The following is a 15,493-nucleotide window of genomic DNA, read 5'->3' on the forward strand; positions in this document are numbered from 1 at the left end:
GGGCAGATGTAACATGTGCAGAGAGAGTTAGATTTGTGTGAATTATTTTGTTTCTGTGCAGGGTAAATAATGGCTGCATTATTTTTACACTGCAATTTAGATTTCAGTTTCAACACACCCCACACAAATTTAACTCTGCACATGTTACATCTGCCCCACCTGCAATGCACACGGTTTTGCCTATTTTCCAAACAAATTTGTACTGCAATCAGATCTGAATAAGGGCCTGTGTGTGTATCGGTCAGGGTACGCTTCGCTATGGAGCTTTGTCAGGACCAGTCTGTGCAATGGTGGATAGTGGTGTAGAGCAGGTCCGTATAGATGCATCTCATAATCCTTGTGACTATGAGAAAGAAAGTTGGCGAGGGCTACTCTCTCCTGTCCAACTTCTAAATTGACCCTAAAAAGGTCGACATGCACAAGATCAACACTGGAAAAATTCATGCAGCATGTTTTTTTTATTTATTTTTTTACACGTAACATAGTAACATATTCGTTGATGTTGAAAAAAAAAAACAGATATACATCCACCGTGTTAAACCTTTAATCTAGATTTGTCATCTATTTGAAATATATACTTTGTTATAACATTAACTAATAGTGGTTATAGGTTGCACCCATGAATGTTTTTTTTTTTTTTTCAGTAAATGTTTGTTCAACCTTATTTAAAATGTGTTCGATTTTTCTGCCTTCACCACATCTGGAAGAGAGTTCCATAGCCTTACTGCCCTGCCCATAAATAAGACTTTCTGAATGCATGCCCAAGTACAGTCTTGATATTTAATAGCAACACCGCAAACTGTGCAACACAAGCTCACCTGTTTTTGTTGTAGGTGAGGAAGTCACATTAAGCAGTAATGTCTTTGATTCTCTAAAAATCTATTCTCTCGCAGGGCCGGTGCTAGGGTGTCTGGCGCCCTCCCATATTCAATAAAGGGACAGCACACACAAATAAAGGGTGTGGTATAAGGAAGAGGCATAGTTTACTACTTTTGATAGCCTTTACACAATGTAACCTTAAAATATAGAGTGTATGTAATATGAATTATAGATCACTTCCCCTGCCAAAAAAGTACTACTCCGTTTCCAACAAAATCCTGGCTCGGACCAGGGATTTTGAACCTGGGTCCAACTTGACTTCAGGTTTTGGTCCAATGCATTTCAACCTGGGTCACCCCGGTAAATGCCTACAGATGTCATTAAAAAACATACTTTTTCTTCTGTCGTTCAGGTTGTGGGTCAGCCAGTGGCTGCCTTTTTGCCTGCAGTTCATGGTGATCTGAAGCGGAGGATCAGGCTGTGTACTACTGGCCAGGATGCAGATTAAGCTAATAGACAGGAGAGACCCTGCCTTGAGTGAGCAGTCCATGGGTAACTTAAAACTACTCAATAAACTAGCTGCAGCAGCCAAAAAGACAATATTATCTCAATGGATATCCCACGAACCGGTATCGAGAACCCTATTATTCCCTAGGCTATCTTACTTATTCACTATGGACTGGTCTGAAGTCTCCCTGGAAAAAGAAAAGTGAACCAAAAAATTCTTTGACACTTGGTTTCCCTATATTAATACTCTACCCCCAGAAACTAAAACACTTTACTAAAATTTCTACCTTACAACATGGTATAATACAACCATAATAGCTACAGGCCCACCCTTTTAAATAACTTCTGGGTAAGTCATATCTTATTTTCATGTCTGAAGGTAGTTTGTTAGATTATATCAAATTGTACTAAAATTCGTTATAACAAATATCTATATGTTTTCATAAGACTGTAATATGTGAGTTTTATTGATGTGAAATCTCTAAGTTTTTTCTGTCAATAAAAACTATTATAAAAAAGCTAATGGACAGGATGAGGTTTAGGCTGTGGGGCAGGTTGTGTTTGAAGCTGTGGGTCAGCTGTGAGGTGTTCAGCATCAACAGCACTGCAGCAATACTCCATGTTCTGTCTGTACAGGGCACTGACAAACGACATCATGTCAATGCTCCAGAAGCTTAAATCACCATGTAGAAGCATTAACAGAGTCACTGCCATGTAACCTGGATTCGACCCGGGTAGAATTGCTTGGTAAATCGACCTAGGTAATTTTTTAGAGAGCCGTTTTCACCGTGAACCGACCTGGGTAGACCCAGCATTAACCCAGATTATATCCCTTTCACACCACACAAATAATTTGAGACTGACGCAGGTTGTTGCTCGTTTGACCTGTGACTCTGTGGTGTGAAAGCGCCATTTTGAAAAAAACTGTCCAGCAACCCAGTATTCTGTCTGACCTGGGTTAAAAGAAGGTTTTTACCCTAGTTGGACCCGGGTTGCTAGGCTGTGTAAATGGGCGACCCAGGTCCCATTTACAGCCCCCCCCCCCCGATGAGGCACTGATCCACCCCACCCCTGTGTGATGTCAGTTACTCGGCTTATTGCAGGGTCACTGTGGGGAGCTTCACGGCGCAAATGCTGGGTCACTCCCGGGATGGACCCGTGTCCAAATCCCAGATGCGATTCGGCATTTGCGACGTGGAAGGGGTATTATTTGTGCAGTGGAAAAGACCCTGGTTATTATTTAGGTAGGTAAAATAAATATGTAACTGTGTCCAGTTACCCAGGAATACAACCACTATCGGTCCACAGGCAATAGGCCATGAAAAAGGTTGAAATAGTCTAGGTCAACAATAACAAAAAGTCAACACAAGGAAAATGTCAACATAGGACAAGATCGGCATGAGTTCCATTATTTGGTGTGTCTATGTCGAAATTTGCCATCATGGCACGCCATGCTTCAGGCACTATTATATTCTCCCTCTATGCCCATTTGTATTGTGGAATGGGAATGAGTCAGTTAAAAAAACTAAATAAAATTCATGAAAAACTCGATAGTCGATAATTTCCTGTCGACCATTAACAGGTCAACCTTTTATATACATCAACCTAATGCATGTTGACCAATAGTGGTCAACCTATTAACCCATCGTACCAGATACCCATCACACTCTGGTCCGGTTCACAGCAGACTGAGAAGCCCATGCCTCCCCGTATCGCAGTGTGCCGCACTGCTGACAAGCACTATTGCTTTCATGCTGGCAGAAAAAGAAAATAAGGTGGGGTAAATAATAACCCAAATAATGTTTTCCCTGTCTGACTGATCAGCCTCCTCTTTATCCTCACAGCTGCTCAGCTTCCTCACCTTCTAGCTGCCTCTGTGGCATGCAAACCTTCTGCACAACCCAGGATTCTTCAGCGGTTGCATATAATACAATAAAAGTGAGGTTTTGCAACATTCATTCCTCCTCAGAAAGCTTTAAGGATACGTCTTATTATATGAGTAGGGACACTGGGACAATGACATTTAATAAAAACCATCTCCAAAAATACTGTGGACAGGACAATCACAAGTCACCTTACTGTGAACTTGACATGAACTGTTATTATTAGGAAAGCTTACCTACAGTCCATAACAATACAAGCAGTATTAGTGGGAATACGGAAGAAAAAACAGACCGCCACCATCGGAACGGGAATCCGAACTCTGCCCTGTCCCAGTAACGAATCACCCCCCTATGTGTAACCAGCATTACATCGTGGGCAATGGGACCCGGCATTGGTAAGCAAATACCCAGCAGCAGCATGTGGGAGCTATACAATGGACAATTTGTACATTTTATCCTTCCTATCTGTCAGAATCATTCAAAAAAATCAACTGTGTATCCACCTTAAAGCTGGGTTTCCACTTTTGCAATCACTCGACTTATCAGGTAAATGCTCACGATCAGTCAAGTATTGTGTACCCAGTTTAACCCCTCTGTGAGCCCCTTACACACTGCAGTACAAATAGCTCAGTGTGTATGGGCTTCTGGGAGGTCAACTTCTAAATATAGACTGCACATAAGATGTGCACTTCCGATCCCAACCATTGCAGGAACATTGTAATCAGTCTACCGGTCCTGTACACAGAACTATACAATTGTCAGCACATCGGGCTGACTATTATATAGGATTTTGTACCCTGCATAACTATATGCTTATAATCCAGGGCTGTGGAGTCGAGGAGTCGGAGGAAATTTCGAGTACCTGGAGTCGGAGTCGGCAAACAATGCACCGACTCCGACAACTATAATTAATGACTTCTCTACTGTAAGTATAAAGACAAATGCATGCAGTGCCTCACGTAACCGCAAAACGAACACGTTAAGTGACCGTGAAAAAGCATGCTTTTCATGTGCTTCACTATATGGCACGCAACGCACAATTAGGAGCACCAATACTTATAAATGTATTCTCCCTTGTAGTTTACAACTTATTTCCAACGTTCAATAAGGTTTTCAATACCTCATTGGTAGAAATCACCTGGTGTAGACTTGAAAAATTCATTCAACCAAGCTCTCCCACCATACACACAACATCTTTTTACGCGGATGAAGATCTTGTTTCATGCGCGGGGTCGTTTGTTTACCTTGGCTAAGCCGTTCCTTACGCTGGTTCATATTGATGTACAGGCACCATTTTTCGTCACCAGTAACGATTTGGTAAAGAAATCGTTCCTTGTGTCCATGAATTGAACGGTGACGAGCAAGCAAACCAGCGGAGATTGTGGCTCGTTGATTTTTGTTGTCGTCACAAAGCATGCGGAACTCATGCTCCACACTTCTGAACCTTTCCTATTGAGTGAAGATTCTTCTCTATAACTGGAAGAGCTTAGAAGGACTTGATGGAACAGCTTCTTGGATTCAACTGTTAGTGTTTATATTTATTTTAAAACCTGCATGCCTGCTTGTCTGTATGAGGGTAGACATGTGTACATGTTTCTGGAAGAAACTGTCTATCCTAGGTTTTTAAGTGTGGTGCAAGCAGGCCCGGCAACAGGGGGGTACAAAGGGTACCCCCATATCGGGCCCCAAGGTGTAGGGAGCACTTGCACAGCCAGGAGGGGAGAGTCTGGTCAGAGTTTGCTGTTGCTGCAGCAGCACAGGAGCCAGATCTCAATGCTAACACAGGCAGGAAGTGAGATTAGTAGTAATAATATGTATGTTGCCTTTCTTTCCTTCAAGGAATGTATCAAATACATTCGAATACTAATACAGAGGAGTCGGAGTCAGAAGTACGAGGAGTCGGAACATTTATCTACCGACTCCACAGCCCTGGTATAATCAGCGACGCTTCCTGGGTCTCATAGTATCCAACAGTCTTGTTTTAAAGTACTTGCTGCGATAAATGAGGCCGGTTAGGAATTGCAATATTTCTGGTCCTTGCATCTCTTCTACATCAACATATATTGGCACTACCCTGGCATCATCTTGCTCTATAGCTGTCAGCAGACACCACTCTGACACCCACCTGTGCCACGACTCTTGCAGTGAGTGACTGGACAGGACAAGGAAAGATAGCCTGCTGGATTGGATCACCATATTAGCTGCATGTATGGCCAGCGCTCCAGCTGCCTGATCACGGTGCTCAACATAACCATGGTAACCGCTTTGTTCCAAAAGCCCAGCAATATGAGAAGCCACATCTGTATCCTGTTCACTGTACCACAAGGAGAAATCATATGTGTAGGACGATGCGCACATAGCTAATGTGGAGATACGACTGCCATGCAGTCATTGCTAGAAGAGATTCCCTACTTATATATGGCATGTTTTATATGCCCTAGCCTACATTCACACATATTGTACCTGAAAAATGGGTTAAGTTTTTCTGCCAATCAAATATTCATATTCATTTTCATGTGATTGTTATAGTGTAATTACATGAAAGTCTATTACACGGCCGCCTCTCTTAGTTCCTCTATGACGCTTCCAAGCTTCATCCCAGAAGACCTCAAAGTCTCACATTTCTCCTTCAGCTCCGCCTGGGCTTCCTTCAGCTTCTTGTTTAATTCCACATAGGAGCAACTCTGCAAGTACTTCTTATCCCACTCACTGGAAGGATCATGAGTGGGTACTGAGGAGTCTGTCACAAAAGTATAACAAAGAACAAGGTAAGTCCTGGACCCAATGGGGTTGGTTCATATTGGCGCAGTAAGCAGAGAAATTCACGGCATTCCGAGTGCTGAAACGCCACCCCACTGAACACCCACTCCCACCGAATCCCCTCGGTGCCATTCAAGGGGATGTGCTCGCTAACGCATCCCCCCGCATGCATTCACAAGCAGGAAAAATGATTTCACCAACCATCGAATGATTTCTCCTGCCTTCGGAAATAAAAGTCAGTCTCAACGGATTTATTTCCTCCGGTGTCTGCTGAAGAGGGGGGAGAGTGTTGACGTCCTGTGACATCATCCACCCGCCCCCCCCCCCCCCCCCAGCAGGCATCGGCCCATCCAAGCTCTCAGGGTATAGCCCAGCATTTTCATGGGGGTGCCCATAAAACGCTGGGTGGTACCATTGGAGCCCCTTGTCTGCCCCCGTCACTCCCTCCCCTGCAACAAACGGACCGACGAGTGTGTAACCTGAAGCCGGTTTCTGTGTATTCGCAGACACCCCCCCCCCCCCCCAATATCGGAACGAGCTGAATTCATCCCCTTCTGAGTGTTGTTGAATCAGGCCCAATCTGTGTTCTGTGGCTCTATGCCAGGCTATAAAGCAGGCTTTACACTTACCCTCACTGAGGTCACAGACACATACAGGATCAGATGCTGCCACTGTGCCAATATCTTCCAGGATCTGCTCTACACTGGGAGGCTCTGGCCGGGACGGAAGGACAATGCGCTTCTTTGCTCTGGATGTCATCTCGGATATTCTTCATAGAAAATATGTAGCTGTCTGAGCAAAAATAAAATAGATCTCTTTTATATGAAAGCTTACATTATGGACCAGAATGCAGGGTTATCTTATTAAGAGGAAATATATAGGGCCAAATGTAATAGGGTGTGAGAATCAAAAAGTGAGAGATTTTGGAAAAGTTTTCCTATTTTTTTTGGTACTAGTGTAGTTTCACGACGGCACTTCCCAGCGGATCATATGATGCAATCCGCAGGGAAGTGTCGCCGTGAAACTACACAAGTACCTTTTTTAAAGCAGCAAGCATTTACCCTGAAAAATCAGGTTGATTTTTCCATGTAATGGATTGCCGCTTTAAAAAAAATGGGAAAAACTCTCTGATTCTCGCACCCTATTCCATTAGTCCGAAATTAGAAAAACAAATTCTATGATGTTTATATTCCTTTTAGATGCCTTTAAGGGATGTACACACACTTCAATTTTGACAGGTTTTCGATTGATTTTGCTTATTATCCAATGGTTTTTAACAATGGTTTTAATTGATGCTCGCTCCCGTTTTTCCTATATCGAAAAGAAAAATAGACTGTGCAGGCAAGGAAATATCAAATTTGATCCAGTAAATCGAATGAGTACACTGTGCCTTGAATGCACATCAAATTCGATATTGAAATTTGATATTAGATACTAAAGTGCAGATCGAATCTAAAATAGAATGGAAAGCAAAGGCCAAATCGAAAGGGGATGGAATTGGGGAAATCAAAAGCAAAATGAATGGAATGTAAAATTGATGCGTGTGTACACGCCTTTAGGTTTGAGCAGGTTACATACAAGGTGTAAGAGTATGGCCAATGTACTATTAGCGGTGCGATCCTTTTTCGGCCGGTGGTCATTAGGTTATCAAATTATAGTCCATTTTTAACAGGAGCTACTGTGCGAGATACAGGCTAATTTCCCAATATCATATGTTAGGCTCCGATGGCTGCTTATCACAGAATTATGCTTCAGGTGCCTGAAGCATAATTCCGATAAATGCTGCTTATAGGGGCTAATTCGGTAGCCTGGCAAAATCCATTAGCTGGTGTAAATTAACGCAGCTAATTGGATACTGGCCTATATGTGATGAGATCTACATACTAGCCAGAGGATGGAGGTATCATTGCTTCTGTGTATGTACTACAATGTAAGGTACAAGCCTTTGTGTAACATTAGTTAGATGTATAAAGCACCAACAGCTTACACTACACTGCACACATGTGAACAGACACAGCTGGAACACAGAAGCTAAATGTTATCTTGTACCTTTTGTATAACTGTGCATGAGTCAGGGATGGACGCTCACATTGCAGTGACATCTCACGTGTGGCATAATGCTGATAGTCAGCGGTATGATGATGGAGGCGCGGCTACACAGAGTTCTAACTACACGAAGATCTTTCAGCCTCATATACAGGCTGATGCTAATTTGCACGTATTCGGATACGTCTACAAACTAAAGCATAGAAGTGTGCAAATTGGCCTACGGGCAAATATATGAATTTATTTCTGTGACCACAATGCGTCTGAATTGTGTGCAACTCTAAATACAGTCCATTATGGTCTCTGTAATATCTTCAATTCTCACAGTATTGCTCAATAAATTGGTATACACCTGGGGTAGCCAACTCCAGTCCTCGAGAGCTACCAACAGTTAATGTTTTCCAGATCTCCTCACAGAATCACAAGTGACGTCATTAGCTCCACCTGTGGATCTTTTAAAATGTGTCAGTCAGTAATGAGTGCAGCCGTGTACCTGTGAGGTGAGCTGGAAAACGTGAACTGTTAGTAGCTCTCGAGGACTGGTGTTGGCTACCCCTGGTCTACACCAACTTCCATTAATACAAAAAGCAAAACACATGAAAATATGAGAAATGTACCCATTGGCACCTGCACCTTTCATTCTGAGCAATATTCAGGTGACTGGGTTATAGTAATGCTCTGTTGTTGAAGCCAGAGCCAAAGTATACAGGAACACAACTTACCTGGCTTTAGCACAAGTGTGTCACTACAGAGTGCTGTTACAGCATGTTATAAACACAGAGTATGTGAGCTACTATATCTGTGGACCAGTGCAAAATGTGCTTTGGAGAACAAGCAGTCAGCCAATTCCAGATTACAGAGGAAGATAATAGCAGAAAGTAACATTTCTGATTCTTATTCCTTTTCCCAATACACCTATATAGAGCACACATCACTTCCTATCCTAATACCAGAAGAGTGACCAGTACTTGCCCAACCCTGTTATTAGAGGATGGGTAGATTGCGACATCTGTATATTGACCACTAAACAAAGTGGTCAATACCCTGACTTTACAGGCAACCCGTGCGTGCATGGGAAACCTGCCAGCTGTTCATACACTGGCAACATGGACTGCCTACACTGACACCAAGGATGGGAGAGCAAATGTAAATACTCATCCAGTAATGACAGCTGGCATATCGAGCAGCAAATTGGTAAGTGTGTTGGAGCACATGGTCACCCGGTACTCAAAATGCCAGGTGATTGCCGGGTCTCAAGTCTGAGTGGTATAAGTTTTTGAATCTTTTGTCTGTTTTGTGGCGAATGATTCACAGAAACAACACACTGCTGTGAACTTTTATTTTATTTTTAAAGAAAATGGCAGAGACAGTTGTCATGCTTACAAGGAAGCTGCCTTCAGTAAAAAGTTTATGGGCAGTATTCAATGTAGAAAATTCTCTGTGCATGGCGAGAGATTTTTCTCTCGCCATGCACTCGCCGTGTTCCGGAGCCTCCTGCTCCCACTATTCAACGTATTTAAGACTCGCCGCCACTCGCGGCGAGTCTTAACCCCTGCAGCGGACGAGCGTCCGCGGCAGGGAGCTGACAGGGAGCCGTGGGACGGTGGCATCCAGGGAGATTATAGTCTAGTAGTTAGTAATTACCCCTACCCCACTTACTAACTACTAGACTATAGGAAGGTAGTAAATTAGTGGCCTTTAGCTAAAACCAAGTCAAAGCTACATCAAAAATAGGATATGGACATATCTATGTTAGCCAAACTATGCCAAAAAAATCGAATCTACCCTTCCCACCCAACCCACTTTACAGCCAACTGAAGGATAGCAGATATATGGCCCGATCGGGGTAATGGACATATAGTAACGTATTGTAACGAATGCACCCCCCCCCCCCCCCCCCCGTATACAGGATGTTACAGCTAGTAATTAACTAGGGCATTAAAATAGTAACTCTAAAGCAGCCCATACACGGTCCGTTTAACGGATCCGTTTGGGACTTAAATAGTACACATCGGATCGGATCGCATCCCTAGTGCATGCAGTGTGCATGCACTGCGATCCAATCCGATGTGTACCTCGTACAAAAAAAGTATGTGCAGCACATACTTTTTGTACCGTACTATGTGATGCGCGGGAGCGCGCATCGCATAGTACAGAACGGAGCCCTACACAACGGACCGTGTATGGGCTCCTTAAGCCAGGTTAGATGAGAACCAGCCCTCCCTCAATAAATAGGAGCATATCTGTCCTTTAACTATAAACGTATATATCTTAGGAGAAGACGAGAGAGAGGAACATGCCTCAATATCTGCATATAGCAGGAGAAATGTAATTTGTGTCCTGATACCTCATAATTGCTCCGAATACATAGCTATCTATATATACTAGTCCAGTTGTTCTCAAACTCGGTCTTGAGGACCCCACACAGTTCACGTTTTCCAGGTCACCTGGCAGGTGCACACATTGCTGACTGACACATTGTAAAAGATCCACAGGTGGAGCTAATTATTTCACTTGATTTTGCGAGACCTGCAAAACATGCACTGTGTGGGGTAGGGATGGCCATCGACGATGTCGAATACTTTTGCCATCGATGGGGGAGTACCAGATGGTTTCCCTCCATCGATGGAATAGCAAAACAATGTTTTTTTTGTTTGTTTTTTTTCAAAGTGCTGGGACACGGAGCATAGCCACCCGCGAAGCCCCGCCCCCGTGTTTTGATTGGCCCGCAGGCCAATCAAACACAATGGATGTCCATTGATATGTAAAAATATCGATGGTCATCCATTGCATAGTTGATGGCAATGGCAACGATGGCCATCCCTAGTGTGGGGTCCTGGGAACTGTGTACTAGTCCCAGCATCTATATACTAGTGGGTGAGAAAGGTTTGTCTGCGTTCAGTACGTGTGGCAGTGCAGTGGTGTCTTCTGGTCCAGTGGGGAAAGGTGATGACTGTTCCATTAAACTCTGGGGTAGATTGAGCAACAAGTAATATTCTTGTTATCACTTGTAACAAATGATAAATGGTGCCCCAGCCAATCAGCTCCTAACTGTCATTTTGAATCACATGACAAATAGGAGCTGACTGACTCAAACACTATTTATCATTTGTGATAACAAGAATATCACTCATTGATAAAGCTGCCCCTCTATCCCTAATCCTCTGCTCATACCAGGTTGACATGTCAACAATGTCAACATCATAAATGTCAATATTCTGGTGTTAACATTATAACTGTCCACATGGTGCCTGCATCCTATTTATCCTATCCTGATATTGGCATATAGGAGGGTGAAACATTTGTGTTCTGGGGCATATGTGTAGGACAGGGGTTCCCAAACTTTTTTTAATCACGGCGCCTTAGAGCATCAAAATATTTTCAAGGCACCCCTAGGCCAAATGCTTCTTATCGAGAATTCAGAAAAAAATCTTAAATTAAGTGCATTGTGTTTATATGTCACAGTTATCTGGTGAGGGACAGGATTTGCTTCTGTTTGTCCCCATATATTATGACTGGCAGCCACAAGCACTGGTTTTGCCTGGTACATTGACCATAAATAATATGAATTGATCTTGGTCCACCAACCTAAGGCACCCCTGCAAGTGTCCAGTGGGAACCACTGGTGTAGGTGAAGGTTATAGTGTTCTCCTTGTGCCTGTATAATATGAGAACATGAGTGGCATTTTTAACTGCTTCATTTCCTTGATCCACGAAGGAATGCCGGGGTATGGATAAAAAACAGAACCGGACTGTACCCCGAAACTGACAGGCTCCATCTCATATATTTAGCCAGATCTGTCACTCATCCCCTGTGTATATAACGCTCCCGCCCAGCTGGATACACAAACCGCCAGGGCTACAGTACACGCCCACCATCCACCATTACTCCACAGCCACCATCCACCATTACTCTGGCACCCCCCCCCCCTCCTGCGAATCGCGGGACCCCGGCGACCCCCCCTCCTGCGATTCATGGCACCCCCGCAACCCCTCCCCCCACGATTCGCGGGACCCCCGTGACCCCCCTCCTGCGATTTGTGGGCCCCTGCGACCCCCCCTTCCCGCAATTTGCGTCACCCCCGCGACCCCCCCATCCAGCGATTCACGGCACCCCCCGCCTGCGATTTGCGGCCCCCTCGCGACCCCCCCTCCCGCTTTTCTAGCCCCCCTCCCGGGATTCGTGCCCCCCACCAAAATTTGCAGGCCCCCTCCCGCGATTCACGGTGGACCCCCTCCCGCGATTCACTGCGCCCCCCCCCCCTCCCGCGATTCACAGCACCCCCCTCCCACGATTTGCGGCCCCCCCTCCCACGATTCCCGCCCCCCTCCCAAGATTCTAGCCCCCCCTGCGCCCACCCCCCGGAATTTGCAGAACCCCCTCCTGCGATTCGCAGACCCCCCCCCACGATTCACGCCCCCCTCCCGCAATTCGCGGCCCCTCACGACCCCCCCTTCTTGCGATTCATGACCCCCCCTCCCGCGATTCACACCACCCCTGCTCCCCTCCCGCGATTCACGGACCCACACAACCCCCCTCCCGCAATTTGTGGACCCCCCTTTCCCGCGATTCAAGGCCCCCCCGTGCCCCCTCCCGCTAATTGCAGATACCGGCACCCCCCCCCCCTCCCGCAATTTGCAGACCCCCCCCTGACCCCTTTCCGGCAATTCCCCCCCCAGCAGACCCTCGCGACCCCGCTACTGCATTTCACATACCCCCGTGAGATCCTGGGGGATCCTGTACGCCACAAGCAGGTGCCGCCCCTAGGTGGGAAATCCGGCCCTGGCTGCTGCGCTGCAGGTTCCCCCACTGTCAGAAGTTTCCCCACGGTCCTCTGCACCAGCGCCACAACTTTTATCAATGTCTTGCCCACATACTTTTATCAATGTCTTGCCCACATACCACTATTATACAGCCTCCTGCTGTCATGCACCCTCATCGATGGTTTATGGCCGATGTTGAAAACTTTTGCCATCGATGTGGGAGGACCAGATGGTTTCCCTACATCATTGGCAAAGGAGAACCGATCAAGTTTCAAATTTTTTTAAGGTGCCGGGACACGGAGCATAGCTCCACCCCCCCCACACCCAGAAGTCACGCCACCGAGTTCTGATTGACCCACGGCCTATTCAGTCAGATATAATGGATGACCATCGAAAGCTACAACAATCGATGGTTATCCAAGTAATATGTTACTACTATCGATGGCAGGGTGCAAAATCGCCATCAATGCCAACAATCGATGGCATCTGCACCAATGCCCATCCCTACTCTGCAACAGCCAAAAACCTTTACTACCCCTCATGCCCACACACCTCTATCGCTGCCCTGCCTCCTGTTCTCCTGCCCCGTAACTTCCGCCAGTGGGGACCTGCTCACCCTGTCTTGCCCACATTCCCCTATCATGCTTTACCGCCCAGCCTCCTGCACCCTAACTCCCACCCAGTAGGAGGAGACACTGACTCACCGTCCTGTACTCCTGTGCTGCCACGCTGGACCCTCACCCACTGGCAGAAGCTGCACAGTGTCCCCCACCCTCCTCTTTAGTCCCCCTTATGCCCACACACCCCTATCACTACCCAGCCTCCTGTTTTCCTGTGTCGTGACCTCCGCCAGTGGGGAGCGGCTTACTCAAAAACCCCCCTTCTATACTATTGCACACACACACACACACACCTAAACAACACGCAAACACCCCCCCCCCCCACACACACACACACACACACACCCACAAATGTCACTGTACCCTCCACACTATCAATGTACATCTTACTCTGTAACCGCTTTTTAATTAAACAAAACAATACACACCCCCTTCCAAATCATATGCTCTCTATTTAACACATTTCACCTATGACTCAAGTTTCAATACAGAGCATCTTTCATACAATTCTAACCATATTTCTCACAATACAAACGTTCACAAATTAAAGGGGTGCAGCCCCTTACGACAGTGTGAAGAGCGATGAATCACCTAGTTCATCAATATCTGTCATTCTGGAGCTTTTAGTGTCTTGTCCTGTCTGGTGGGGGTTCTGTGACATCTGTCACCAAGTCTTCCTGTATGGTCCAGCGAGGTAATAAAAATCGAAATGTTCCGGCCCATATGAGGAGGCTGTTATCTCCCCTTCCCTATGTCCCCGGTGAGAGCCGGTGACACCCGGAAGGAAAACCCCCAGAAACCCGCCCTAAATATGTCACATTTAAGGTGACCTATTTAGGGTAGGAATGACAGGAGAGTAGACAGGCAATCTTCATTTGCCACAGAGAACAGTCATGCAAATAAACCGCATTTGTCTAGAATTAGGTAGGAAATAAGTATTGCTTGAATAAATTAATACTATTTATCTCACAGGACATGTCTAACGATTCACAATTTACTTGTTATTGAAAAATTATATATATTAATGTAAGTATAAGTCTATTATTTATATTAGGTTACTAATGTAACTACCATTCGTTCTACATTTAGTGCAAAAGGCTTCAGTCATATTAGATTCTAATATGACTGAAGCCTTTTGCACTGAATGTAGAACGAATGGTAGTTCTAATAACTAGAATAACAAAAACATATATAAAACAACCTGCTCACATGTGCCACATATTCTCTGACGTTCTCATCCGGAACACAGGATATGGTAGGTTCCACCATACCAGGCTGTTCCGAATCCTAGAAAAACACTATCATAAGTGTCCTTGTTCCGTGATCCATATTTGCTAGGACAATTGCTAATACAACACTCTCAAGGTGTCTTCTTTAAAATGGCGTCTGTGGCAGTCTGAAAGCTCGGCACCAAAGACCATTTTTAAACACAACGCATACCCTATCTCTGTGTTCAGTCACTCGTCTAATTATAAGCTTGTCTATACCGAGTTGTGTGGGCGCCATCTATCGACGGAAAGTTAGAATTTACTCTTGATTTTACTCTTTCCTTGTAGCCAGCCAGTAGTTACTTGATTTATATACCTTTGTACTGCCAAGGGCCGTGTTTTATGGTTCTATAGCAAGTCCATTATGACAAAAATAATATTTTATATTAAACGAATATTTTTATTAATACATTGTTTGATTTCATATATTAATATTATCATTATTTATTGGTACCAGATTGGAGTTTATTCATAAATCAGAATCAGCTTTATTGGCCAGGTATACTTGCATATACTAGGAACTTGTTTTCGGTTTGCTGTGCAGCAGTCAAGAGGGTAACAAGTAAACAGCATACAATATAAACAATAAACAATATAAACAGCGGGGGCACTGGGGATCCGGGCAGCGCGTCCCTGCTCAGGAGGAGGAAGGTCCATTAGGAGATTGTCATTTCATCGGCGGGGGTCCCTGCCTCGAATGGGAAATAGCAGAGCCGTTCATTAAATATGTGCATATTTAATGAACGGCTCCGCTATTTCCCATTCGCGGCAGGGACCCCCGCCGATGAAATGACAATCTCCTAATGGACCTTCCTCCGCGTCCTCC

General features: G+C 45.0%; 1 protein-coding gene across 3 annotated transcripts; it reads right to left on the bottom strand.

Moving 5' to 3' along the window:
• Positions 1–439: 439 nt before the first annotated feature.
• Positions 440–14,764, bottom strand: C1H19orf25 (chromosome 1 C19orf25 homolog). Of its 3 annotated transcripts, none has more exons than XM_083182999.1 (3): positions 14,609–14,764; positions 6,599–6,761; positions 440–5,949 (listed from the first exon to the last, which is right to left on the bottom strand). In XM_083182999.1, the coding sequence occupies exons 2-3, from the start codon at positions 6,726–6,728 to the stop codon at positions 5,759–5,761; spliced, it is 321 nt and encodes a 106-aa protein (XP_083039125.1). In that variant the 5' UTR covers positions 6,729–6,761; positions 14,609–14,764; the 3' UTR covers positions 440–5,758. The 3 variants fall into 3 exon arrangements, with proteins under 3 accessions (XP_083039125.1, XP_083039116.1, XP_083039135.1); XM_083182990.1 differs by having other exon boundaries at positions 14,601–14,748; XM_083183009.1 differs by lacking the exon at positions 14,609–14,764 and adding an exon at positions 13,991–14,178.
• Positions 14,765–15,493: the final 729 nt, after the last annotated feature.

Source organism: Crinia signifera, chromosome 1 (genome assembly GCF_055691185.1).
Source record: "Crinia signifera chromosome 1, ASM5569118v1, whole genome shotgun sequence".
Classification (NCBI taxonomy): domain Eukaryota; kingdom Metazoa; phylum Chordata; class Amphibia; order Anura; family Myobatrachidae; genus Crinia; species Crinia signifera.